The sequence below is a fragment of the Piliocolobus tephrosceles genome, chromosome 10 (assembly GCF_002776525.5).
Source record: "Piliocolobus tephrosceles isolate RC106 chromosome 10, ASM277652v3, whole genome shotgun sequence".
NCBI classification, from domain to species: domain Eukaryota; kingdom Metazoa; phylum Chordata; class Mammalia; order Primates; family Cercopithecidae; genus Piliocolobus; species Piliocolobus tephrosceles.
This window is the reverse complement of record NC_045443.1, coordinates 45172249-45199645: the sequence shown is the minus strand read 5'-3', so window position 1 is coordinate 45199645 and position 27397 is coordinate 45172249. Positions and strand designations below refer to the sequence as shown.

The 27397-nt window shown below is 41.5% G+C and overlaps 2 protein-coding genes across 9 annotated transcripts in view; one reads left to right on the top strand and one right to left on the bottom strand.

The window, feature by feature from the left end:
- PFKM (phosphofructokinase, muscle) overlaps positions 1 to 15432 on the bottom strand; it is a 46502-nt gene extending 31070 nt beyond the window's left edge. The window contains exons 1-3 of one of the 4 annotated variants that reach the window (XM_023231208.1): positions 14769 to 14851; positions 13133 to 13223; positions 12371 to 12493 (exon numbers count right to left, since the gene is read on the bottom strand). In XM_023231208.1, the coding sequence (XP_023086976.1) occupies positions 12371 to 12493; positions 13133 to 13223; positions 14769 to 14843 (289 nt within the window). In that variant the 5' untranslated portion in view covers positions 14844 to 14851. Of the gene's footprint in view, positions 1 to 12370; positions 12494 to 13132; positions 13224 to 14768; positions 15097 to 15159 lie in introns of those variants that run through there. The other 3 variants (XM_023231204.2, XM_023231207.2, XM_023231205.2) reach the window with 3 other exon arrangements.
- Positions 14275 to 27397, top strand: part of SENP1 (SUMO specific peptidase 1) — a 65821-nt gene continuing 52698 nt past the window's right edge. Inside the window, exons 1-4 of one of the 5 annotated variants that reach the window (XM_023231210.2) lie at positions 14275 to 14551; positions 19204 to 19251; positions 22579 to 22709; positions 24276 to 24360. In XM_023231210.2, the coding sequence (XP_023086978.1) occupies positions 19248 to 19251; positions 22579 to 22709; positions 24276 to 24360 (220 nt within the window). In that variant the 5' untranslated portion in view covers positions 14275 to 14551; positions 19204 to 19247. The other 4 variants (XM_023231212.2, XM_023231209.2, XM_023231213.2 and 1 more) reach the window with 4 other exon arrangements.

Genomic DNA, 27397 nt, shown 5'->3' with positions numbered 1-27397 from the left:
AAAAAAAAAAAAAAAAAAAAAAAAAAAGATGAGGAGAGGAAAAAAAAAAAAAAGATAAGGGGTTGTAGAAACCAAAATTTTACCATGCAGACGAAGCCTCCATGTATCAGGCTTCAGATAGAATAGATTGTAAATTTTTCTTTTTCTTTTGAGAAGAGTTTTGCTCTTGTTGTCCAGGCTGGAGTGCAATGGCGCCATCTCTGCTCACCACAACCTCCGCCTCCCGGGTTCAAGTGATTCTCTTGACTGAGCCTCCTGAGTAGCTGGGATTACAGGCATGCGCCACCATGCCTGGCTAATTTTGTATTTTTAGTAGAGATAGGGTTTCTCCATGTTGGTCAGGCTGGTTTCAAACTCCTGACCTCAGGTGATCTGCCTGCCTTGGCCTCCCAAAGTGCTGGGATTACAGGCATGAGCCACCACGCCCGACCAATTGTAAATGTTTATCAGACTTGAAGGGTCTGTTCTATCAATAATTCCAAAAAGAGAAGGCATGTCCAGCTCCCCCTTCCCCTGATGACCTGAACTAGTTTTTTAGGTTAACTTTGAAATGCCTTTGGCTGAGAGGAGGGGTCTATTCAGATGGTCAGGGAGCTTAGAATTTTATTTTTGGTTTATAAAACATAAAAACATTATGCTACGTAGAAGAAGCCATTCACAAAAGACCACATATCATATGATTCCATTTATACGAAATGTCCAGAATAGGCAACTCTATAGAAAAGAAAGTAGATAGCAGTTGCCTGGGACTGAGGGAAATTGGGGAATGACTGCTAATGGGTACAGGGTTTCTTCTGGGGTTGATGAAAATGTGCTAAACTTACAGTGGTTGCAAACTGTATGAATATAGTGAAAACCATTGAACTGTACACTTTATTTATTTATTTATTTATTTTTGAGATAGAGTCTAGCTCAGTCACCCCGGCTGGAGTGCAATGGTGCAATCTTGGCTCACTGCAACCGCTGCCTCCTGGGTTTAAATGATTCTCCTGCTTCAGCCTCCCAAGTAGCTGGGATTACAGGCGTGCATCACTATGCCCGGCTACTTTTTATATTTTTAGTAGAGACAGCGTTTCACCATATTGGCCAGGGTGGACTAGAACTCCTGACCTCAAGTGATCTGCCTGTCTTGGCCTCTCAAAGTGCTGGGATTACCAGAAAGAGTCACTGTGCCCAGCCAGAATTGCATAAATAGGTGAGTTTTATGATACTGGATTATATCTCAATGAAGACATTAAAAAACATTTAGAAAGAAAAAGCCTGAAAAGTTCCTGTAGGAAACTAAAATATGCTATTGTAAAATACACTTTGGCATATTTTAAGATAGCTATTCAGAGGCTGCGGACACAGGAAGGGTTCTGTAAAGCTGTCCTTTGTGGGGAGATTCGCATTTGTAGACGAAATCTACATGAGTGAAGTAAATAGTGGATGCAAACAGGCTTTCTCTTAGGCACCCTTATCTGCCTCATTCAGATCTAGGAAAGATTAACTCATAGGAAAAAGAGACTAAAAGTCTGACACTTGTCAATGTTCGATGGATAAACTTTTACCACCGGCTGAAATTTGAGAGGCAATGCATTCCTTTCTCTCTTTACCCACTACCAACTCCTATGTCATCATTAAAAGTGCTTTTAATGGGCTGGGCACCATGGTTCAAGCCTGTAATCCCAGCACTTTGGGAGATGAAGGTGGGAGGTTGCTTGAGCCCAGGAGTTTGAGACCAACACAGTCTATGTTGGTTTATGGGGCAACATAGTGAGACTCTGTCTCTACAAAAATAAATGAATAAATAATTTGTCTGGACATGGTGGCGCGCACCTGTAGTGGGAGGACGACTGGAGCCCAGGAGGTCAAGGCTGCAGTGAGCTGTGATGGGACCACACTGTACTCCAGCCTGGGTAACAAAGCAAGTCCCTGTCTCAATAAAAGAAAAAAAGTATTCTTAATGAATTATTGCACTAATAAGTCTATCTCAATTAGGTGAGGGCAAGGAAATGTCACTCATTTACTCACAGCCTTATCCCAAGACATTTAATCTTTTAGATCCCTTTTTCTGTTCCGGGTGTTTTAAAAAATTATTCGATGATACTTGCTAAATCACTGTAAGGGGCTGGGTGCCGTGGCTCACACCTGTAATTCCAGCACTTTGGGAGGCCAAGGTGGGCAGATCACCTGAGGTCAGCAGTTTGAGACCAGCCTGGCCAACATGGTGAAATCCCGCATCTACTAAAAATACAAAAATTAGCCAGGCATGGTGATGCGTGCCTGTAGTACCAGCTACTTGGGAGGCTGAGGTAGGAGAATCGCTTGAACACAGGAGGAGGAGACTGCAGTGCCACTGCACTCCAGCCTGGGTGACAGAGTGAGACACCATCTCCACTCCCACCAAAAAAATAAATCACTGTAAGAAAGACTTTATTCAGGACCATCGTGATAGGTATAGGGACCACAGCAATGGGATTTTGCAGTGGAGAAGACAGATTGGGTTCAACTCCAACTACAGCATGGGCAAGTGGGAATTTATGGCAGGGTCAGGGTCAGAAATTACTAAGAGAAAACATCAGGGGAAAGGAGGATTCTGGCTAAACCAAGCTAACAGGATTCTTGCTGAAGACAGACCAGGGTAATAAGGCATCCCCTGGTGGGTGGTGGAGGGAGAAAAACCTGATCAGATATTGAGGATGACCATATATTGAGGATGGGGGGGTGGGTTCTTGATAAACTGACTTAGCAGGGTTCTTTGCTAAAACTGGATTTTACAAGAAAGTGCATGGATAGGTCTAAGAGAAGGTTCAGGAACCTGACTAAAGTCTTGCCAAGCAGAAAATCTTTGTCAAAGGCTCAATCATCCCCAGGAGTTCCTGAAAAACTAAATGAGCACAAATTAAGAAAAAGAGGACACAAACAAATGGAAGAACATACCATGCTCATGGATAGGAAGAATCAATATCGTGAAAATGGCCATATTGCCCAAGGTAATTTATACATTCAATGCCATTCCCATCAAGCTACCAATGACTTTCTTCACAGAATTGGAAAAAACTGCTTTAAAGTTCATATGGAACTAAAAAAGAGCCCGCATTGCCAAGACAATCCTAAGTCAAAAGAACAAAGCTGGAGGCATCACGCTACCTGACTTCAAACTATACTACAAGGCTACAGTACCCAAAACAGCATGGTACTGGTACCAAGACAGAGATATAGACCAATGGAACAGAACAGAGCCCTCAGAAATAATACCACACATCTACAGCCATCTGATCTTTGACAAACCTGACAAAAACAAGAAATGGGGAAAGGATTCCCTATTTAATAAATGGTGCTGGGAAAATTGGCTAGCTGTAAGTAGAAAGCTGAAACTGGATCCTTTCCTTACTCCTTATACGAAAATTAATTCAAGATGGATTAGAGACTTAAATGTTAGACCTAAAACCATAAAAATCCTAGAAGAAAACCTAGGCAATACCATTCAGGACATAGGCATGGGCAAGGACTTCATGTCTAAAACACCAAAAGCAATGGCAACAAAAGCCAAAATTGATAAATGGGATCTAATGAAACTAAAGAGCTTCTGCACAGCAAAAGAAACTACCATCAGAGTGAACAGGCAACCTACAGAATGGGAGAAAATTTTTGCAATCTACTCATCTGACACAGGGCTAATATCCAGAACCTACAAAGATCTCAAACAAATTTACGAGAAAAAAACAAACAACCCCATCAAAAAGTGGGCAAAGGATATGAACAGACATTTCTCAAAAGAAGACATGCATACAGCCAACAGATACATGAAAAAATGCTCGTTATCACTGGCCATCAGAGAAATGCAAATCAAAACCACAATGAGATACCATCTCACACCAGTTAGAATGGCAATCATTAAAAAGTCAGGAAACAACAGGTGCTGGAGAGGACGTGGAGAAATAGAAACACTTTTACACTGTTGGTGGGACTGTAAACTGGTTCAACCATTGTGGAAAACAGTATGGCGATTCCTCAAGGATCTAGAGCTAGAAATACCATTTGATCCAGCCATCCCATTACTGGGTATATACCCAAAGGATTATGAATCATGCACATGTATGTTTATTGTGGCACTATTCACAATAGCAAAGACTTGGAATCAACCCAAATGTCCATCAGTGACAGACTGGATTAAGAAAATGTGGCACATATACACCATGGAACACTATGCAGCCATAAAAAAGGATGAGTTCATGTCCTTTGTAGGGACATGGATGCAGCTGGAAACCATCATTCTCAGCAAACTATGGCAAGAACAGAAAACCAAACGCCGCATGTTCTCACTCATAGGTGGGAATTGATCAATGACATCACTTGGACTCTGGAAGGGGAACATCACACACCAGGGCCTATTATGGGGTGGGGGAGGGATGGCATTGGGAGTTATACCTGATGTAAATGACAAGTTGATGGGTGCAGCACACCAACATGGCACAAGTATACATATGTAACAAACCTGCACGTTGTACACATGTACCCTAGAACTTAAAAGTATAATAAAAATACACACACACACACAAAATTTAAAAAAAAAGAAAGAAAGAAATCATCATCTCAAAGGACACCTAGGCAAATTCAGGTAAGTTAGGGGTTGGGGGTCCTAGAGAAGGAGAATTTTCTCAGAAGCACTTACATCTTGCCTATGGTCATCTCAAGGCAATCCACAAACTGAAGACGTTGTTGAGTTAAACTAGTAAAAACCAACACAAAATAGAGTAGCTGATGGAAGAAATACTTTGTATTAAGAAATGGCTGTAAATTTCTTCCTGACAAGAATCTTGAGAAACTCCTATTTGTTATTAATTAATTCATACATTTAACAAATACTTATTGAGGACTCATGTGCCAGCCACTGTGCCAGCCACTAAGCTATATAATAAGCTCCCAGGGAGTTTATAATCTAGAGGGATTATCAAATGTTCGTAGGAAGTTTACATGTCATTGGACGTGGAATATAATTTTAAAAAATCAATAACCCCATTAACATTAATAATGTATTATATTTTAATGACATGAATATATTAAAGCAGAAGGAGTAAAAATAAGTGGTACCTGGATAGTGGGAATTTGTCAGTGTTTACTCAGTACTGTTTATGGGAAAGATACCAGTGGATACGTTTTCCAGCATTAGAGATGAATGATATGATGAAACAGGAATAGTTCCTTAAAAATGGATTTTGTTTCCTTTAATCCTAAACTCCAAGACCATGCATTTCCCTTTTTTCCTGATACTCTATCCATCAAACAACTTTTAAATTTCAAATATAGCTTCCCAAGAACCTTAACAAATTGGACTCAACACTTTAGCTAGCTATTGTTGACTTGCCTTATTAATAAAAATTGGATTCATAATTCTATGGTGGATAGATGTTGGAAGAAAATGTCTGAGATCTAAGCAGTTCTAGAAAATATGGTATCTGTCCAATCGACATTCCAAGGGGTGGGAGCGAGGCTGAGAAGCATACATTAGGACAGAGTGTTGGTGTATGAAGCCTACAGATGAACACAGTGCGGTGACTAAGGAAGAGTGGGCTGAGGAAGAGCTCGAAGCATTATCATACAAGCTAGGGTGACTAAGGAAAGTGTTGGGAGTAAAGTGCACAGCTCAGCAATGTTAGAGGACCATGGACAACAAGAGCAAAGAAGCAAGTTACATAGTCAAATAAGAGATGGCACAAACTCTTCAGGCAACCAAACTAAGCCAGTAGCTAGATTTTCACTCATTCCAAGATTATTTTCATTGCTATTATGGTATAAGGGGGCTGGAAAATAACACCTTGGACCCTTCCTCCAGAGTAGAAAGCTGATATGTACTAGGTTTGTGCTGGAAAAGAACCTGGGGCCCTCCGATAGGCCTCTCAAGAGGGCTTATGTCTATTCCAATGGTTAAACTATAGGAATTCACCATGATACCGCTGGAAATCTAGAACTTTGTCTAGAATACACCCAGCTTTCTTCAGCTGCTGAGGCTGGTAGCTACAATTCAGAATTTACGGTAGCTGGACCTGGGAGGAAGCCAAAGGAAAAAAAAAAAAGGATTGAATGCTTAAGAGGGAGGTCAGTTGGAGCCAGAAGACCATGAGATTAAAGCCCATCGTTCCCTCTACCTTCAATTATCTGCCGGTGGTTTTCCTATTTTCAGCATTTGAGATAAAGCTGATGTGAACAGAGGAGAGCCAAATGATAATCTCATATGAGGATCAGCATAAAGAATATGCCTTTCAGCAATTGCTTTATGCTGATCCTCAGTGCAAAGGAAGACATTAAGAAGGTCCTCAAGCTTCTTAGAGCTCTCCAAGTATCAGCCAGCCATTGGCGTGTTAGTGAAGTCCAAGCACATAGTAGGGTCAAAAATTATAATTATTATGAAAGAAGGAATTCTGGGGGAGATAAGTATGAGATGTTTAAAGAAAATTCTCAGCTGGGTGCGGTGGCTCACGCCTGTAATCCCAGCACTTTAGGAGACCGAGGTGGGCGGATCATGAGGTCAAGAAATTGAGACCATCCTGGCTAATACGGTGAAACCCCGTCTCTACTAAAAATACAAAAAATTAGCTGGGTGTAGTGGCATGCGCCTGTAGTCCCAGCTACCCAGGAGGCTGAGGCAGGAGAATTGCTTGAGTCCCAGAGGCGGAGGTTGCAGTGAGCCGAGATGGTGCCACTGCACACTCCAGTCTGGGTGACAGAGCAAGACTCCTTCTCAAAAAAAAAAAAAGAAAAGAAAAGAAAAAAGAAAAGAAAAAGAAAGCAAGCAAGAAAAAGAAAATTCTCCAGCAGCTAGTTAGGTAGGACCCTTGAGTAGAGCTGCAGTGGTATTCTAAAATACCTAATACATATGCTCTGTCTGACCATTAACCCTGTATGTCATGGATAGGTAAATGAAGACATGTAGAGCTTTGGGCAATGCCCTCCAAACCAGGATAAAACCAAACATTACTGCCAGGCAGTTGAGTAGTTTATGTAGATAGAAGATCTCTTTGACAATGATTACCAGAGGCTGACACGGGGTGGGGGGCAGTAAGAGGATGCTGTATGCCATATACATGAATACATTCACCACCACGAGGATAGTATCATGTCTATTGAATAGGTACAGATCTATATTAAGACCACTGTGATGAAAAAATGAAGAAGATGAGGCTACTGATGGTGTACCAGGACATTTGGGATTGAGAAGTAGGTATGGCAGTCACGCAGGTGTGACTCTAACCCAAGAGGAAAGCAAACAGCATATAACAGGTTTCATGTATCCATTCAACAAATACTGTAAACCTAGTACATGTTACGCACTGTTCTAGGCTCAAGGGGATCCCAAACTGGAAAAACAAAATGAAACAAAACAAATACCTCTGTCTTCACGGAGCTTACATGCTAGTGAGCAAAGCATGTAATAAACAAATTAGTCAAGTGGTGATAAATGCTATGAGGAAAAATAAAGCAGGGCAGAGAAGGAGAGTGACATGCATGATATTTAAGTAGGGTGAACTAGAAAAACCTCACTGAGGAGATGATATTTAAAAAGAGGTCTAAATAAACAAGGGAGAAAACCATGCTAAGTACGATATAGGGGAACTGCTTTCAAATAGAGACAATAGCAAAGGCAGAGATCTGAGACAGGGAAAAGTTAAGAGTGTCATATCAAAGGACCACTAAGATTCCTTTGGACTGGAATCAGAATTACACACGGGCAATAATGATTCGGCAGGTTGATGTTGTGAAACACTTGCAGCAATTAGGTATGGGTCTCTCTCTGGGTTGCAACAATTATATATCTGGCCCTCTCAGCACTACACAACCCATGGAGCTTATCTAGTCATTACCTGATGAATATACTGCTTGTTATCTGCTTTTCCCCACTAGAATATGGCTCCATGATGAGAGACCCTGGGCACAGGCATGAAACCATTGTCCGGAGAGTCATCTTTAGCTCTAGCTGGGATAGGATGATTCCTGGAGACAAAGCAGACTCCACAAGTCACTAATATTGAGGTTCCTGACACAGGGCACCTGTTTGGCTATTCCACCTCACCTAGCAGGGACAGGCTGAGTTTCTTCAGGTACCCTAGTTGGTTTAAGACAATGGTTCACAATTGACACTAGTGGAATCAGTATCATCTGGGAACTGGTTAGAAATGCACATTATTGGGCCCTACTTGGGATCTACTGAATCAGAAACTCTGGGGGTGGTACACAGCAATGTGTTTTAACAAGGTATCAAGGTGAGTCTGACACAAGTCAAAGTTTGATAAGAATTGTTCTAAGCTGTGGAGGTCCAAGAACACCATCACTTGAAGAATGAATCTGTCAGCCTCAGAAGTCTGGATGGCTCTTGTGGGGTCACTTACACCAACTACAATCAACTTACTGAAAGAGACAGTTCAGGGAAGAGGTCACAGGAGACAAGATGATTCCCATTATAAACTAAAGCTACCACTTTCAAGATTTGATTATGGCAGAGGTAAACAAACTTCAGCAGAGGAATGTAGCCTCAACCTTGAGCCAGATAAACTTTTTCTTTCCTTAAAAAAGTAAGCTTTTGGGGATATCAGAGCAGAGAAGACAAATAATTATTGTATAACACAATTCTGGGAGTCTTCCTCTTCAGATCTGCTAACCCCTAATCAAACACAATGTGGAAGCCTTAGTTGTTTAGCAAGTACATAGTCCATGGAATATACCTCTAGGCCCGTAAATACACGTCCCTGGGTAACTGAGAGGTAGTTTAACATGGGACCACCCAGAGAAGGGCGGTCCAAGTGTATATATACAAAATGATGGAAGATGAAAGAAGTGTTCCATAGATCTATTGATATCCTTGCAGACTTGACTGAAAGAAGAGCATTTGTAAGGTGATATTTCCCACTCAATGACCTTCCCAATTCAGTTGGCAATGTAAGAGCCCTGAAAATTTTAGCTCCAGGAGAAGACTCAAGTTCTGTGGAACTGATTCTGGAAGTCTGGGGTCAGGAGGTCAATGACGAATGGTGACTATGTTGAGATTAAGGCAATCTTGATAGAGGCAGAACTCCCATTGATTTTCCTTCAGCAAGGGTCCAGCTTCTTGGATTGCTACAACATAGCATACAGAGAGAGAATCTTGCCTCTGATGCAGAAGGCAAATACACCTGCTTGAAGGGAACTTGGATCATGGACAGCAATTGTAATCTCTACATTTCAGTTGCACTCACAATGTTGGGTTAACTGCATCCTTGTCTGCATAATTCACCTAGGTGTGAGTGTACAGAATACCCAGGTACAGAGAATCAGAAGGGCAGCAGGGGGTATGGGCAATGCTAGTGATAGATGGTCTAGATGAAGTGAATAATATGATAGTAAGGTCTTATCTTCCAGGGAGAAGCTGTGACACAAGAAGCAAATGGGTGAAGCACCACTCCTTTGGAATGCTTCCCCATTTTCAGGTCACTAGAAGTAGTCCTGAGAGTCACTAGTTACCTAGGCAGGTTGCCCATCATCGAAGTCTTTATATACAGGAGAGGCTTTATGTCTAGTGGGCAGCTGGATCTGCTGGATCAGAGCCTGTAACACAAAGGTGCCTGCTACCCATGAGCTTTTGTCCTGGAGGTAGTTGTCCCACACTTTACCTATCTTGAAATGCTAATCACCTTTCTTTGCAAAGCCTAGGGGTCAGGACATAGGGGTAAAGGGTACAGCTAGGCGACTCACACCCTTGCTACACCCCAGTGCAGGATCAAGTGGCTTTCTTATGTCAGGAGCTGATCCTCTATGGGCCACACACACACACAGCCTGCCTCATTATAGTACAGGCAGAGCTGCTTATACTGATAGGCAAGATGTTGGAAAAAACAACAGCTGCTTCCCTGCCAGGTATGAGACAAGAAAGAAATATATTCCATTTTTCTTAAGGACTAGAGCACAGAATCTCCATGTACAACTGCACTTAGAACAAGAAGCAGAATACCCTAGAGGGAGTCCCTGTGAATTTCTTGGGCTGGCAGAAGCAGAAAGACATGAGGCCAGGGTTTTTTTATGTTTGGGTACCAGTAGCTCTGTGCTCATCTCTGCTGTTTGATGACATGAGTTCCTCACCATTTCACTGGTGCCCTAGAGTGATGCATTGCCTACAGGTAAGAAATGGAGCAAGGCAGTGGCATTCATCTCATCAGAGCAGATAACTACCCTTGTACCTCTCCAATCCATCCCCCACCCAGGAGCCAGAAACATGTTTTAAAAGGCAACATGATCCTATCATTCTTCAGTGATTTCCCAGAGCTCAGAAGTGTCAATAAGACCTAGAAGGCACTGTACAATCTGGCTCTTACACCATCTGTACAGTTCACTCTCCCGCTATTCCTCCCATCATCAAGTCACACTGGCCCATTCTACTCTTTCCCGTTTCATAGTCTATTGTCCCCTTTTGTGGAAAGCTCTTCTCTCTTTACCTAGCTAATGCATACTCATCCCTCAGGCCTTCCTGAGAAACGTTTTTCTGACTTCTCAGGCCATATTACATCCCCCGTTTTATCCTCTGATTACATGGTATTATTTTCTTTCATTGCACTAGCGCCATTCTAGTTATATAACCATGTGTGTGAATTGTGTGATTACTGTCTTAGTCCCATAAGACTATAAACTTCATGAGAGCAGACAATGTACCTGTTTTGTTTACTACTTTATTCCCAGTGCCAACTACAGTACCTGACATAGTATGTGCTCAACACATTCTCTTGGAAGGAAGTCAAAGAAGGAGGAAGAGTAGGAGGGAGGAAGGAAGGGAAGAGGAAAGGATGAGGAAGGAAGCAGGGAGGCAGGCAGAAGAGGAGGAATGGAGACCTCATTGGTGCTGGGAAAATACTGGATTTCCTTTCTCCAGTAGGAAAGCTGAAAGGGTTAAGAATGGCCACTTACCTGAGCTGCACAGACCCCAGGGTTTAAAGGCAGAAGTTGAACATCAGAATTTTGTCCATGAGACAATGCTGAGTTCAAACCACAGAAGCAGGTCCAAATGAGTCATCAGAGCAAAGGGAGTCTGAGGTGAGTATTAGGTACATCAGAGGAAAAGGAGAATCAAAAAAGCAGGAAAGATGAGGGCAAATAAGAAATAATCTGTACAAAGTCAATAAACAATAGGAAAAAGCTATCAGCTGGGTTTATTTCTTGCTGCTTTCTATGCAGGGGCAAAGGAAGTCTGATTAAAGGGATGTAGACCACAAACAGTTGCAAAAGGAAGAAAAGAAAAAAAGAAAAGAAAAAAGGAAAGAAAAGAGGAAGGAAGGAAGGGAGGGAGGAAGGAAGGAAAAGAAAAGCTGGCTCTGAGCAGTCGGCTGGTTCTTCCCTTCTCTACATATCTATGACTTCTTATTTTGGACCAATTCAACATTTTGAACCAAAGTTATTAAGTTCATAACTTACACATTGTTCCATATTATCTCCCCTCCTTAATCATAAGATCCTAGGAAACAGGGAAAGTGTCTAGTTCATTTTCTCATTTCCTAGAGAGTCTAGTCCAATGATTTCAAATGTGAGTGCTCAAAAATATGGCTAAATACTGATATATATTTCATAAGTGCTAGGAGTTGCTACTTTAATGAAATTATTAACTTTCCGAGGAAAACCTTTTAGTCCTGAGTTCCTTCTGAAAATATAAGAGAGTTGAGCTAAATAATCGCTAAGGTATTTCCAAACTGTAAGCTACTGGGGCAATGGCAAGGATATGTCTTATACATATGTTTTATAACCTATCATTTCTAGTATATTATTAGGCAAATAGTGGGAACTCGATAAAGATTTGCAGTGAATTGACTCCAATATAGATGTAATTTAAGTTGAGACGAAACATACAGATGTGTTTCTGAAGCTTCGTATAAATTGCTTGTGAATTGAACATTATTTAAAACATACATGAGAAATCTATTATTAAACGGTTTCCTAAGATGAAAATTTTTTACAATATTTGGAATCATTTTGTAAAATAGTAACTCATTTAGTCGATTTTTTTAAGTTTCACATATTTATATATCAAGGATGCTGACAATAGGATAAACCAGATTAGTAGTTTACAGTTATGAGCCAACTGATTTAATATTGACCAAATTAAGTTATTCTTCATAGAGAGAAATGTCCATTTCCCTATAGTTTCCCAGATGATCCATCCTCAACTCTCTCCCTTTTTCCTTTCCCTCCCCATCCGTCTTTCTCTCTCTCTCTCTCTCTCTGTTTCACACACACACAGACTTTCCCCCTTGGGTCTTAACTTGTATTTCAGCTTTACTTTAGTAGCTCTACCCTGATTTATAACACTATGCATACAACTTTCACTTTCCCATATTCCTTTGCACATTTCTTGCTGTTTACCTACATGCCTCACCAGTTTTGAAAACAGGTATGCTTCTCACGGTGTCTGGATCATCCAAAGTATCTAGACTCTTCAAGGTGTCTGTCTTTGTTGGTGGCTTTGGTATAAGCATGCCGGAAGTAGAAGCTTCCCCAGCTGAGAAACAATAGCTTTAGGTCACCCTCAAGGTGGGATTCAGGGAAGGGAGTGTTTCTTACTCCCTTTCATTTTTCCTATGACTCTGAGCTGTTCAGGGCTTTCTTCCAAAAATCCAGTGAAAAATTAGAGCAGCGATGACTGTTCTCAACAACTCTCTTACCTCAAAAAGATTCCATTTCCTTGACATACATGGGGGAAAAACAGAACATGTAACTAGATACTTTGAGGTGGGCTGGATGAGAAGGCCATTTTTCCTTAAGGCTTGATTTACTTGATAGTTTTGGAGTGTCAGTTATAATGACAATAAAGATTCCCACAGATAATCCCAGACTGGTCAAAGTAATTCACATAACAACACAGAAATCAATGACCAACTCATGGGGTAAATTTTGTTCCCCCCTCAACTCTCAAGTCCTCCTTATCTGCCTGGCGAATATCACAACAAACCAGGTCAAAATCTTACCTGGAAAATACATGACTCAGTGATCAATATTTTATCAAAGTGAGAATGCGATAAACTAGTCAATTGACCCCTCAAATCCGTATTTACACTAGAAAGCTTCACATCCTGTATTGAGACTTCTTGTGAGAGAACTCATTCTCTGTCACTGGAGTAGGATCAGGAGACAATGGTACCTGTTCTCTGAGGAGTCCTGACTAACTGGCGAGATTGAATCACACACATGAAAAATTTCAGATGAAACTCGTCTTTACGCATGGCTGCCTCCTAGAAATAGAGACAGAGTTTAATCCAAACGAACAGAGCTGTGGAATAAGATGTCAATGACTGACATAGACCAGTTACGCTCATTCGCTCATTACTACTAGGCCTTAGGACTTGACAATAGGAAAGTATCAGCATATGAGGCAACACAAATAATCTACTTTGATGTATTTGACAGGGCAGGATCCCCTGAACTCAGTAAGCTTCTGAGAGTATCAGAAAGGCTGGGGGCCTCCACAAACTACCCTTCTTCAAGTCTGAGCTCAGACTGTGCCTGTGGCTGTGATCTGAGCGTAAAGGACCTACTAAGGGGGCATTTCTCTAAGACTTCTACAGGGCCTGGGTCCAGAGGCCTGCCAAGCTGAGGTGCCTGACAAACAGCCTCAATGAACAAACATATTTCTTCCCATTATTTTCTTTTAGAAAGTATGCCAGATTCCAAGTTAATCAATGTGTCCCAGGAACAACAAAGCCCTTCAGAGGTCAGAGGTGATTCCTGGGTCCTTCTCTATCTCTACCCAGAAAAGCAGATCTCTAGTGGGCTCCCAAAAGCTTTCCTCACAGCTCTGCCTGTCTTTCAAATTCCTCCAGAATTCTCAAAGTTTCTACATCTTGCCAGCGTCTAGCCTAATCCGTCCTCAAGATGTTTTTTTTTGTTTGCTGAATGGTCAATCAAGCATAAGGTGGTGCAGAGTATAGGACTGCAAGTTAAGAAACTTGTTTCCTAGTCTTAGATGGGCCGTGCACTTAAAATCCTTGGGAAATCCCTTCACTTCTCTGAACCTGGTAACACTAAAATATCTCCAATAACCTTTACAAGCACTAACGTTCTGGATTCTCAATAAAACACGAGATAGCCTGAGATCGATTTAGATCTCAGGTCCCCATCTGTCGGGGGAAGCCACAGGTTTCCGCAGATTTAGGACCACAGCGAAAAGCTGCCATGGAAACTGGAACCCAAGCAAAACTCGCCGTGCGGAACCAGAAGGCGGCGAGTAAGGGAGCTGAGGGAACAGAGAAAAGCATAGGACGAAGGGCTCACTAACAGTATTCCGAGTACGAGAAAGCGAAAACGCCCAGACTGAAAAGGGTACTGAGAAATTACAACCAAGTATTAAACGCTCCCTTGGCTTCTCGGGCCTCGCCACACCGCGCAGGCGTCCCACTGGTCCTTAACTCTGTTCTTTGACCTCCTGCCCCAGCCCCCTCCTCTGCAGCCACCTAGCGGCTCTTCCGGTGCTGTGAAGGCGGTTCCGGTTCGCGGCGGTTCCCGGGTTTTGCGTTCCGCGCCCGGCCGGAAACTCCTTCGCATGGCAGCCGGTTCCGGTTCGGTGAGTGGCGGCGGGAAGCTGGGGGAGGGGTGAGGATGGAGGGAGCCTGGTCCAGGAAACTGTGTCGGACCCGATGCGCCGGCCCGGGTTGTACTGGGCGGAAGCCGGGAGCACTGTGGGGCCGGCGCCTTTTCCTCTGCCCCGCCCCCTGGGACCACCTCCCCTCCCCCCTGCTGTCCGGTGGCCGCGCTGTGGCCGCCGGTGGCCGTTAGGCTACCTGAGGCCGTTCCTTCTGGTCTCTCTCTCCTGGGCCGCGGAGAGGCCGTCTCCCTGCCGTTACAGCAGGCCCCATCCCAGCGCCCAGCGGTTCTTGGGAAAAGGCCGGTTGCGATTCTGGGGCTTTCCCGCCAGAGCAGGGTCTTCTCTAGGGAGAGCTGTTTTCACCGGGAAGCTTGGCTTTCTGTGGTACCGGCTTCATCTCCCGCCTTCCTTGAGACCCCAGTGATATTTCTCGACTACTTCTGCGTCTCACGTAAACATTTCTCCAACTCTCTTACTCTGTGGTATCTCCCTGAGATGTGATATCGCTAGTGCCACCACCAGAAAGAAACGTCTGGACCCTTCTGCTCAGGTTATGAAAATCCCCTTAACTGCCACAATTTGCTTACCTGGCTCATCGCCTCCTGGTAATTCCCCTGAACCGTCTCTTTCTTGGTGTACCCTAACGTGATCTCTGGATCGTTTCTCTTTCCTTGAGCTTGGTGATTTCTGTTTATCGGTGCCTGTGCAGTATTTCCACTATCTGGTTGGCAATAACTTGCTCCTTTATCACTTTCAAGTCAGCCTTGTTAAAGTCATTTTACTTCGTATTTGGTACACTTACTATATTTGGAGTGGTGGTGATTCTTGTAATATTCATATAAAGCCTTTTATCTACTACCAACTATTTGACTGAGGGTCTTTGTTATAACTGGTTATTCTGGATGGATTAGATCACATCATTTCCTAAATCTTTATTCTTCATAAAAATAATTTGTGTTAAGGACTCATGTTGAAATACAGCTTGCCCTGACTTTGAAATTACAGTTACAATGCAACTTTAAGCATCTCTTTAAGCATGATCCCTTAACCTACTTCCAGTTTACACCTCCCCTCGCCCAACCACCCTTTATTTTTCCTCTCTAGTCCCTTTTAGGAAGGCTTTTTCATTTTTAACTGACTTCAATTAATTATCCCAACTGCAAAGATGGTCTTCATATCACTCATCTAATGAGTTGTCTAGAGGGAGTAGATGGATACAAAAACAGGTTCTACTACTTCTGCCTAAGGGAATGCAGTTTTTGACTATTGCTTTGGAACTCTGTCCTTTTCTTCCCAACTTCTACATCTTCTATCAGTTGTACCAGCTCTACTGTCTTGCTGTACCTGTTTATGGATCTGGCTTTCCCTACTAGACAGTGAGCTGCCCAGTGGCAGGGACCCTTTCTTAATGCACATAGTTGGTGCCCGGTAAATGAATGTGTATGAAAGAATTTGAATACTTAGGGTTTACGGCGTTAGAGTATTAAGGTGTTTAAGGTGTTAGAGTCTGATTGGGAGAGATTACATGTAAAAATAGAGGGGAAGAAACCTCAAACACATGACGATATAATACACACTATTGTACACATAATTGTTTTAAAGAACTTGGAAAAGGGCGATATCACGTGATTGCTTTCACACCCTTCTTATAAATTGTTCTAACCACATCCTGGTCCTGGATAAAGCTAACATTGCGCGTCTCTCTCTCTCTCTATATATATATATATCTATATATAGATATATATAGGTGAAGTTATCTGTATCTATCTATCTATATATTTTGAGACGTAGTCTCGCTCTGTCGCCCAGGCTGGAGGGCAGTGGCGTGATCTCATATGCCAAGAAAACTTTAAGCAGCCTTCCTTTTTGTGACTTTCATTATTGTGACCACAAAGAATGCCTATATAGATATATATAGATCTAAATGTATATATATAGAGAGAGAGACATAGAGATACAGATATAGATATAGATTTTTTTTTTTAGACGGAGTCTTGCTCTGTCGCACAGACTGAAGTGCAATGGCGTGATCTCGGCTCACTGCAACCTCTGCCTCCCGGGTTCAAGCAATTCTCCTGCCTCAGCCTTCCGAGTAGCTGGGATTATAGGCACCTGCCACCACACCTGGCTAATTTTTGTATTTTTTGTAGAGACAGGATTTCAACATGTTGGCCAGGCCGATCTCGAACTGCTGAACTCGTGATCCGCCCACCTCGGCCTCCCAAAGTGTTGGGATTACAGACGTGAGCCACCACGCCCGGCCTCAGTATATATTTTCTAGTGACTTCCTTACAGCCCTAAACATTGTCTTTTATAATCCCCTCTTTGTGTATGTGTAAGGTTATAAATGTTTCACCGCAGTTGTGAAGACTGATCTTTTTTGTTCTTTCAGATTTCCCATTGCCTTGTGTTCCGCTACTAACCTGACTTCATCTGAATATTTGTAATGGCTTATGTTCTTTCAGTAAATTACATGACCAGTGTATACTAGGAAATGAATTATTAGAATCATTTTTTAAAAAAGAAAACATTTTTATAGTTGCATGAATTTGATGGTATCAAGGTTCCAGATCCAGCATTTTCATGGAGAATCTTGGGGTGAAATATTCCTTCTCCCAATGTAACTGCAAGTGGCTAAAAGAATGTACCGTAAGCACACTGAAGAAGCTGGATATATTTGTATTAAAATATAAATGTGGGGTTTTAATTATTTAAAATTATAAATCAGTATGGATTCCCCAGGGTTAGTGAGGGATTACTTTTAAATTGCCAGTGCATATGAATCTTTGAGGGTGTGTTAAAGGATTTGAAGTTGTATGATGTTTGAAATGTGCCTTTGCCCTGGAATCAGGATACATGGATTCTTGTCTTCTTTTTGCCCCATCTGTGTGATTTCAGGCAAGTCATTTAACCTCTCTGGATATAATCGGTAAAATTCTTTGAATTTCTAGCTTCCTTTTCTCTTCACATCTATCTCAACAACATGCAAGGAAATTAACGTGGGATTATTCTTTTGGGCACCAAGCCTTTAAGTTGGCATTCTTCTTCATAATAATTTTAAAAAGGCTAGTAATGACAGTTATGAAGCAACTTTAAAATGTCAAAAAAATGTTGCTAATGTATTGGTTGATAAGATTTTTTCCCCCCTTAATCTGGAACCAAAGGGAGTCTACTCTATTAAAGAAGAAAGAAGGGGAAAAAATAACCTGAAGAATTTTTAGATAAAGAAGTCTTTTAAGTTGAGCATTTGGAAATACATTTGAAGCCTAAATCTAAGGCTTAAATTCTTTAGGGATCCTTCCTGGCAATACTAGGTAATCAGATAATTACTCTGCTTAGTCTGTAGCTCTGCCAAGAAAACTTTTTTTTTTTTTTTTGAGACGGAGTCTAGCTGTGTCGCCCAGGCTGGAGGGCAGTGGCGTGATCGCATATGCCAAGAAAACTTTAAGTAGCCTTCCTTTGTGTGACTTTCATTATTGTGACCACAAAGAATGCCTATTATCATCATCCAGCCTCATGAATACATTGAAGCCCTGGTATTGCTATGTGGTTGATGAAGTGCTTAATATTTTAAAAAATATGGTTATAAGATTATAAATATATATAGGTGTGACTATTACCATCCCTAGTAGCCTCCTCCTCTTGGAAATCTGCCAAGACCGTATGTGCCGAGGATATGTTTATTAACCTAGTTCCAAGCAGTTTGGTTGTGTTTTTTTTTTGTTTTTGTTTTTTTTTTTGAGACAGAGCCTTGCTCTGTTGCAGTGGCGTGATCTCGGCTTACTGCAACCTCTGCTTGCTGGGTTCAAGCAATTCTCCTGTCTCAGCCTCCCGAGTAGCTGGGACTACAGGCACGCACCACTACACCTGGCTAATTGTTGTATTTTTAGTAGAGATGAGTTTTCACCATGTTGGCCAGGCTGGCCTCCAATTCCTGACCTCAAGTCATCCGCCCTCCTCGGCCTCCCAAAGTGCTGGGATTACAGGCGTGAGCCACCGTACCCCGCCAGCAGTTTGGTTTTTAACATCTTTATTTTATGGAAAAAGTGGATATATCAGAGGAGACAGTAATTTTTATATAGGCAAAGGGGCTTTGGTTTGTAGCAGTTTGATTGATGATGTTGGGGGAAGTACTTTGTACTCCTCCAGAGTAGTCCTTGATTGCCGTTAGAGTATCAGGCTGCTGAGTAAGAGATGGAAGAAAAGTCTTAACAGGACCATCACAAAGTCTGTCACTTGTTTGTGAAGTGATTTAGCATGAAGTAATAGAACAATGAGTTGGGAAGAATTTCTAGGTTATAATTTCGGTGTAGTTGCTGACTTGACTTTATGCAAACCACTCAGTCTCTTAAGGGTTGGCGCTCCCAGCTTGCTTCTTGCTTTAATATTCTGTGATTCTGTGGGTAGTCTGTAATTGCTGTTTAATGTAGCACAGGTTGCAGAAATGTTTGGGAGTACCTCAAGCTAGTTTTAGTTTTTACCCTTTTCCCATCAAGTCAACTCTTTACCACCTTAGATTTTTCTCCACTAAGAACACAAACAAATGTCACTTCTAGTGGCCGCACCTTCTAAAATTAAGTGAAGTAGGCGTTTCAGTATGTAATTTTTCTGTTTTGTGTCTTCTTTTATAGGACTTTGTATCTTTGCTAAAGTCAGTGATGTGAAAAGACTTGAAATGGGTAAGACTAACTAGTTGTTGAATGCTTTTAGCTACTCTCATTGGTTAAGCTGGAGTGAAAGAATGGGTTTTCCTAACATTTTCAGTATTTGTATCTTTGTGCTTAATAATAATTTTAAGAGAAATCTTAATCCTAATTATGTAATACTATATGCCAAACATAATAATTATTATTATTATTTTTTGAAACGTAGTCTTGCTCTGCCACCCAGGCTGAAGTGCAGTGGCACCATCTCTGCTCACTGCAGCCTGTGTCTCCTGGGTTCAAGCAATTCTCCTGCCTCAGCCTTCCAAGTAGCTGGGATTACAGGCATGTGCCACCATGTCCAGCTAATTTTCGTGTTTTTAATAGAGACAGGGTTTCGCCATGTTGGCTAGGCTGGTCTCAAACTCCTGACCTCAGGTGATCTGCCCACCTCGGCTTCCCAAAGTGCTGGGATTATAAGCATGAGCCACCATGCCCGGCCCACATAATTATCTTTTGGTTAGAACATTGTTTATGTACTCATTTAGGAGTATTATCTCATTGATTGTATTGAAAAAGCCAAATATACCCTGGCAAACATTTACTGTGTACCATTTACTGTGTACTAGACCCTGTTCTAATTATTTAAAATATATTAGTTCATTTACTCCTAACCATCTTACAAGGGTACCTAATAGTACCTACCAAGTAGGTTACTATTATTATCCCTGTTATATCACAAGGAAACTGAGACACAGAAGTTAAGAAGCTTGCCTAGAGTCGTGTGCTATAACTGGCAGAGCCAGGATTTAAACCTAGGCGCTCTGGTTCTAGAGTTTTCTAGAGTTCTTGTTCTTTTTTTTATTTTATTTTGAGACAGAGTCTCACTCTGTCACCCAGGCTGGAGTGTAGTGGTATGATCTCAAGTCACTGCAACCTCTGCCTCCTGGGTTCAAGCAGTCCCTGTCTCAACCTCCCAAGTAGCTGGGATTACAATCATGCGTGTGCCACCACATCCGGCTAATTTTTGTATTTTAGTAGAGATGGGATTTCACCATGTTGGCCAGTCTGGTCTTGAACTCCTGACCTCGCATGATCTGCCTGCCTTGGCCTCCCACAGTGCTGAGATTACAGGAGTGAGCCACCGTGCCCAGCCAAGAGTTCTTGTTCCTTAGTACTATGTTATACTGACTTCTAAATGACAATTTGATTAATATAAATATTTTATTTCATTTAGCTAGTGTTACTGAGAATTGTGATTAGGACATTTTTCACTATTTCATTTATAGTACTTTATGTCTGTTAAGGCGATCAATATAAGATCAGGACTAGTAGCTAATTTAGAAATAAGTTGAAAAATCTATACACTTAGATTTTATAACATCCCTATGTTCCTTTTACATTCACATTAGCTTTCTCTCTATTCTGTGTTTTCCTTTTCCTTAGTCTGCCTTCTCCTTCCCTGTTCATTTGTTTCCATTTTCTCTCATTGCTGATACCAGTGTAAGTCATTGAATTCTGTTACCTTCATTGCTTCTATTCTAGCTCTTCTGTAGTAATAAAGTTATCAAAAATGGTTCAAAATTAAAATTCTGCCCTAATATTATAGTTATTGAGCTGATACCTGTTAAGAGCAATATGAATAAAACTATGCTTTCAAAAAATTTCAGGCAGATTATTATTATTGTTATTATTATTAGAGACAGAGTCTCACTCTCTTGCCTAAACTGGAGTGCAGTGGTGTTATCTTGGCTCACTCCATCCTCCGTCTCCCGGGTTCAAGCGATTCTCATGCTTCAGCCTCCCAAGTAGCTAGGATTACAGGCATGTGCCACTATGCCTGGTGTATGTTTAGTAGCGATGGGGTTTTGCCATGTTAGCCAGGCTGCTCTCAAACTCCTGGCCTCAAGTAAGTGATCCACCCACCTCAGCCTCCCAAAGTGCTGGGATTATAGGTGTGAGCCACCTCACCTGGCAGGTGGATTATGTCTTAAAGCACTTTTTTGTGTTAAAACAGGAAATGAACCAATGTTAACAGTGTTTGTTACTGAATGGTGAATTTTTTGCCCCAATCTTTTATATTTAAATTTTTTTCTGTAGTTAAAATGTTTAAAAAGTTTATTTTGGGAGCATTTTTGTTTTTTGTTTGTGTTTTTCTTTGTTGTTCTCTGAGACAGGGTCTCACTCTGTTGCCCAGGCTGGAGTGCAGTGACTCTGTCATGGCTCACTGCAGCCTTGACCTCCCCACGCTTGGAGGATCCTCCCAGCTCAGCCTCCTGAGTAGCGGGGACTACAGGCATGCACCACCACGTCTGGCTAATGTTTTGTTTTGTTGTTTTAATAAAGACGAGATTTTGCCATATTGCCCAGGCTGGTCTCGAACTCCTGGGCTCAAGCCATCCATCTGCCTCATCCTCCCAAAGTGCTAGTATTACAGGTGTGAGCCACCTTGCCTGGTCTTGTTATTTTTAAAGCTTTAAATTAAGCTGTTTTTATATGTGTACAAGTTTTGAATTGTTTTGGAATTAACTGAGGCCATCTCCCAATGAGCCAATTTCTGCACATGGACCTCTTTTGACAATAATATGAGATTTTTGCCTTTGGTTAGCTATGAAAGAGGCATTTTATTTTATTGCAGAGTTGTTCTTCAAGTTCTTTTCTTGTCTTTTTTTGTTATTATTGTTAGACACAGGGTCTCTCTCTGTCACCCAGGCTGGAGTACAGTGGTGTGATGATAGCTCACTGTAAATTTGAACTCATGGGCTCAAGGCAGTCTTCCTGCCTTAGCTTCCCAAGTAGTTGAGGCTACAGACACGTGCCACATTGGCTGGCTAACTTTTTTTTTTTTTTTTGAGATGGAGTTTTGCTGTTGTTGCCCAGGCTGGAGTGCAATGGCGCGATCTTGGCCCACTGCAACCTCTGCCTCCCAGGGTCAAGCAATACTCCTGCCTCCACCTTCTGAGTAGCAGGTACCCGCCACCATGCCTGGCTGATTTTTGTATTTTTAGTAGAGACGGGGTTTCACCATGTTGGCCAGGCTGGTCTCGAACTCCTGACCTCGTGATCCACCCGCCTCAACCTCCCAAAGTGCTGGAATTACAGGTGTGAGCCACTGCACCTGGCCTGCTGGCTCATTTTTTAATTTTTTGTAGAGACAGGGTCTTGCTATGATGTTGCCTAGATAGGTCTTGAACTTCTGGCCTCAAAAAATCCTCCTGCCTTGGCCTCTCTAAGTGGTGGGATTACAGGCTTGAGGCACTATGCCTGGGTGGGAATTGTTTTTATTAGGTGAAAAGATTGGTTCATAGGAAAAACATTGTTGAAGAATTATGTGATTTGAACTAATCCAGACTCTCTCCCTAGATGATATTGCTGATAGGATGAGGATGGATGCTGGAGAAGTGACTTTAGTGAACCACAACTCCTTATTCAAAACCCACCTCCTGCCACAAACAGGTTTTCCAGAGGACCAGCTTTCGCTTTCTGACCAGCAGGTTAGGAGCAATTTTCTTCCTTTGATTAATTAATTATTTGGGCTCCTCATACGTTTTCATCTTATGTAGTTTAAATACCACACTCAAAAATACAAGCATGGATATAAACTTTTTAGAATCAGTAATTTTAGTGTTTAGAATTCTGCTCTATATATTAAAATTAAGACAAGGAAGTTAAGACAAAATAGGCTATGTATGAGTTCTTTGAGAACAGTACCTTTTAGAAAACTCATTGTTCTTTGAATTTTAAAATTACTTATATGCAGATCGGTGTTCTTTTAAACTAGTGCTTACAATTGCTGAGCATTAAATGGGGGAGAAATGTGAAAATACAGAGCAGCTCTGAGATGTCTGTGGTTGGTTTTCAAGGTCTGGTTCAGGACCAACAGCATCAACATTACTTGGGAGCCTGATAGAAATGCAGACTCTCAGGCTTTACCTCATGTCACTGAATCAGAATTTATATTTTAAAAACATCCTCATTTGATTTATATGCACATGAAAGTGTGGGGAGCACTATTAATAAAGTAGTCTTTTCAATTGGGAAAGCCATTAGTAATTTGGATGAGATCGTTCTTTGATGTGTGAATCTTTCCTAATAGGATATTTAGCATCCGTGAGCCCTAGGCACTAAATACCTGTAGCATCCACCTCCCCCCATAATCATTTTAATAGTTAATGTATGTCCACACATTTCCAGATATGTACCCAGGGTACAGCACCACCTCTGATTAAGAACTATCTCTGTAAAGTTATCAAAAGAACCAAAACCAGATTGATTTTTCTCAGCCTTTTTAATATGTTATAACTGGCTTTCAGACAGGATGTACTAAATACATATTTACCTTTTAGTGAACATTCTTTGAATTAAGTTGTATAACAGATATTTTGCCTGTTTTTTTCCTTGAAGCCTGAATTATTTCATTAGATTGTCTATGTGTTTTCCTTTCTTATTAGTATGTAGTACTAATATGTATAACATGTAAATATAATTGTATTGAGTTCTGAAATAGTCTTAGTTCTGCTATAGTCTTTATTTATTTTGAGACGGGGTCTCTCCATGTTGTCCATTGCTAGTCTTGAACTCCTGAGCTCAAGTGATCCTTCTGCCTTGGCTTTGCAAAGTGCTGAGATTATAGGCATGAGCCACTGCACCCGGCTTATGGTCTTGTTTAATTATTTATTTTTCCTAATATATGCTTTTATTTTATTTTTAAAAAACGTGACATGGCCAGGCATGGTGGCTCACGCCTGTAATCCCAGCACTTTGGGAGGCCAAGGTGGGTGGATCACCTGAGGTCAGGAGTTCAAGACCAGCCTGGCCAACATGGTGAAACCCTGTCTCTACTAAAAATACAAAATTTAGCCAGGTGTGATGGCATGTAATCCCAGCTGTAATCCCAGCTACTCAGGAGTCTAAAGTAGGAGAATCACTTGAACTCGGGAGGCAGAGGTTGCAATGAATGGAGATCGTGTTAGTGCACTCCAGCCTGGGCAACAAGAGTGAGACTTTGTCTCAAAAAAAGAAAAAAATGTGACTTAAGAAAAATCTTCTGCTTTGTTTAGATTTTATCTTCCAGGCAAGGACATTTGGACCGATCTTTTACATGTTCCACAAGAAGTGCAGCTTATAATCCAAGCTATTATTCAGGTATGACACATTACTTGGAGTCAAGGGACACCTTTTGGATTTCTTTATAGCATATCGTTTATGTTTATCATCTCCAAAAGTAAAGACATTGTCAAAAACAAGATGGTATTTTCTTCACTAAAACATCATTTGAATGGCTTTTCCTGTGTTATGTTTATCATCTCCAAAAGTAAAGACATTGTCAAAAACAAGATGGTATTTTCTTCACTAAAACATCATTTGAATGGCTTTTCCTGTGTATGTGGTTGGTATGATACTTTACTGATTTTGTCTCATCCAAATACTAGTTTTCTAGTGGGAAAGTGTTTTGAGAATCTAATCTAACTGTCCATTATACCATTGTAAAAAGCAATACAACTTTGTTTTTGACTTTTTTGGAGGATATGTGTATGTGATGTGTGAAAAGGGTGTTTGTTTTGCATTAATTTAAATCACAGAGCTAGTTTATTTCTGTTCTACTTGAAACCATGAAACCTGAAAATTTATTTCTTCCTGAGCTTGTCCTTATTTCAGGGCAGGAAATGTTAACTGTGTGTTTCTGTCTAGCACCTGCCACAGCCATATGCTTGCATATTCAAGGGCTTGCCTATTTAACTTGTGATCCATGACAGAAGTCAGCATTCTCTAGGCTGTTCTTATCCTGTGACCTGCCTGACTTATCTATCATCTGCCCTCTTACTAGGGTTTGGACTTCCAAGGGTCTTCTGCCTCTGCCTTGAGAAACTAAGAGTTTTGTTGGTTAGCCTCTTGGCAGTAGGACTCAGGAAGATTACAGTAGTCTTCCCAGGTCTTTTTACTCTTCATGCTTCAGTCTTCTTGCCTTACCACAATATGGGAATACTAATTATACCATTGAAACTGCCTCAAGAGGATTTTTTTTTTTTTTTTTGACACGGAGTCTTCCTGTGTTGCCCAGGCTGAAGTGCAGTGGTATGATCTCGGCTCACTGCAACCTCTGCCTTCTGGGTTCATGCAGTTCTCCTGCCTTAACCTCCCTAGTAGCTGGGATTGCAGGCAGCCACCACCACGCCCGGCTAAATTTTGTAATTTTAGTAGAGACAGGGTTTCACCATGTTGGCCAGGCTGGTCTCGCACTCTCGACCTCGAGTGATCCGCCTGGCTCTGCCTCCCAAAGTGATGGGATTACATGTGTGAGCCACTGTACCTGGCTGAATTTTTATAAGGATAAATTGGGATGATAAATATGGAATGCAGATAATAATTATTCTTGTTATTTGGCTTCCTTAGGATTCTTTGTCAGTGAGATCTCCTCCCTAAAAAGACGTTAGTGTGATGCTTTTTTAGATTCATACTATATTTAAATGTGATTTAGGTGAGTGATACTTTATCTGCCCTGGGCACTGGACTTCCATAGTACTTGCATAATTTGTGTAGAAAAATCAATTTTCTCAAAACGTAACTCTACTACCATTGTTATTGAGAAGGCTTTCTGATGAACAGAGTCTGAAATCTGGTTTGATAGCTCAATATTAATGACGGAGGAACAGTTGAATGGTTAATGAAATTAGATCATTGGTATTTCCATTTGAACTCAGGCTATGTTTGCTTATAATTTCATATGCCAGTTTACCATTGAATAGAATCTCTGCTTTAATTTAAAAACAATTACTTAATAATAAACAGCTATATAGAAAATTCTACTGAAAGTTCCCTTCTCATAACCCAATTCTAATGTTTTATTTTTATTTTATTTTATTTTGTTTTTTTTTGAGATGGAGTCTCGCTCTGTTGTACAGGCTGGAGTGTAGTGGCGCGATCTTGACTCACTGCAACCTCCGCCTCCTGGGTTCAAGCAGTTCTCCTGCCTCAGCCTCCCGAGTAGCTGGGATTACAGGTGCCTGCCACCATGCCCGGCTAATTTTTGTACTTTTAGTAGAGATGGGGTTTCGCCATGTTGGCCAGGTGGTTTTTGAACTCCTGTTCAAATCACTCAGGTGATTCACCAGCCTCGGCCTCCCAAAGTGCTGGGATTATTGGCATGAGCCACTGCACCTAGCCTATTTTTAATTTTTTTTGAAACAGAGTCTCACTCTGTCACCCGGGTTGGAGTGTGGTGATGTGGTCACAGCTCGCTGCAACCTCGACCTCCTAGGCTCATGTGATTCTCCTGCTTCAGTCTCCTGAGTAGTTGGGACTACAGGTACATGCCACCATGCCTGGCTAATGTTTTAAAAAGTTATTTATAGAGATGAGGGTCTTGCTGTATTGCACAGACTGGTCTCAAACTCCTGGGCTCAAGTGATCCTTCTGCTTAGGCCTCCCAAAGTGCTGAGATTACAGGTGTGAACCACTGCACTCCATCTCATCCAACTCTTATTTAATTCAAGTCTGTGTAATCTCTTCTGATTATCTGTGTGTACATAACTCGTACATGTTGCATGATTTGACATACGTAATCTTTTTTAACTCAGCATTTTTATTTTAATTTTTTTTGAGACGGGGGGGCTGTGTTGCCCAGGCTGTAGTGCAGTGGCACAATGACAGCTCACTGCAATCTGAACCTCCTGGCTGTGATCCTCCCACCTCAGCCCCCTGAGTAGCTGGGACTACAGGTGCATACCACCATGCCTAGCTAGTTTTTGTATTTTTTGGTAGAGACGGAGTTTCTCCATGTTGTCCAGGCTAATAGTTTTAGTTTTTCATCTGTCGACATGTTCTTTTTTAATCATTTTCTGCTCATTTCTAATTCATGAAATTGATACGCATATCCACAATCCCTTATGTGCAATTCCAATCCCAAAACCTGTGAAAACCAAAAATTTTTTTCACAACTCATTTGGCTTCAAAACCTGACCTGAGGCTGGGTGCGACGGCTCAGGTCTGTAATCCCAACACTTTGGGAGGCCAAGGCGGGTGAATCACCGGAGGTCAGGCATTCGAGATCAGCCTGGCCAACATGGTGAAACCCTGTCTCTACTAAAAACGCAAAAATTAGCTGGGTGTGTTGGAGGACACCTGTAATCCCAGCTACTTGGGAAGCTGAGGCAGAAGAATCGCTTGAACCCAGGAGGTGGGA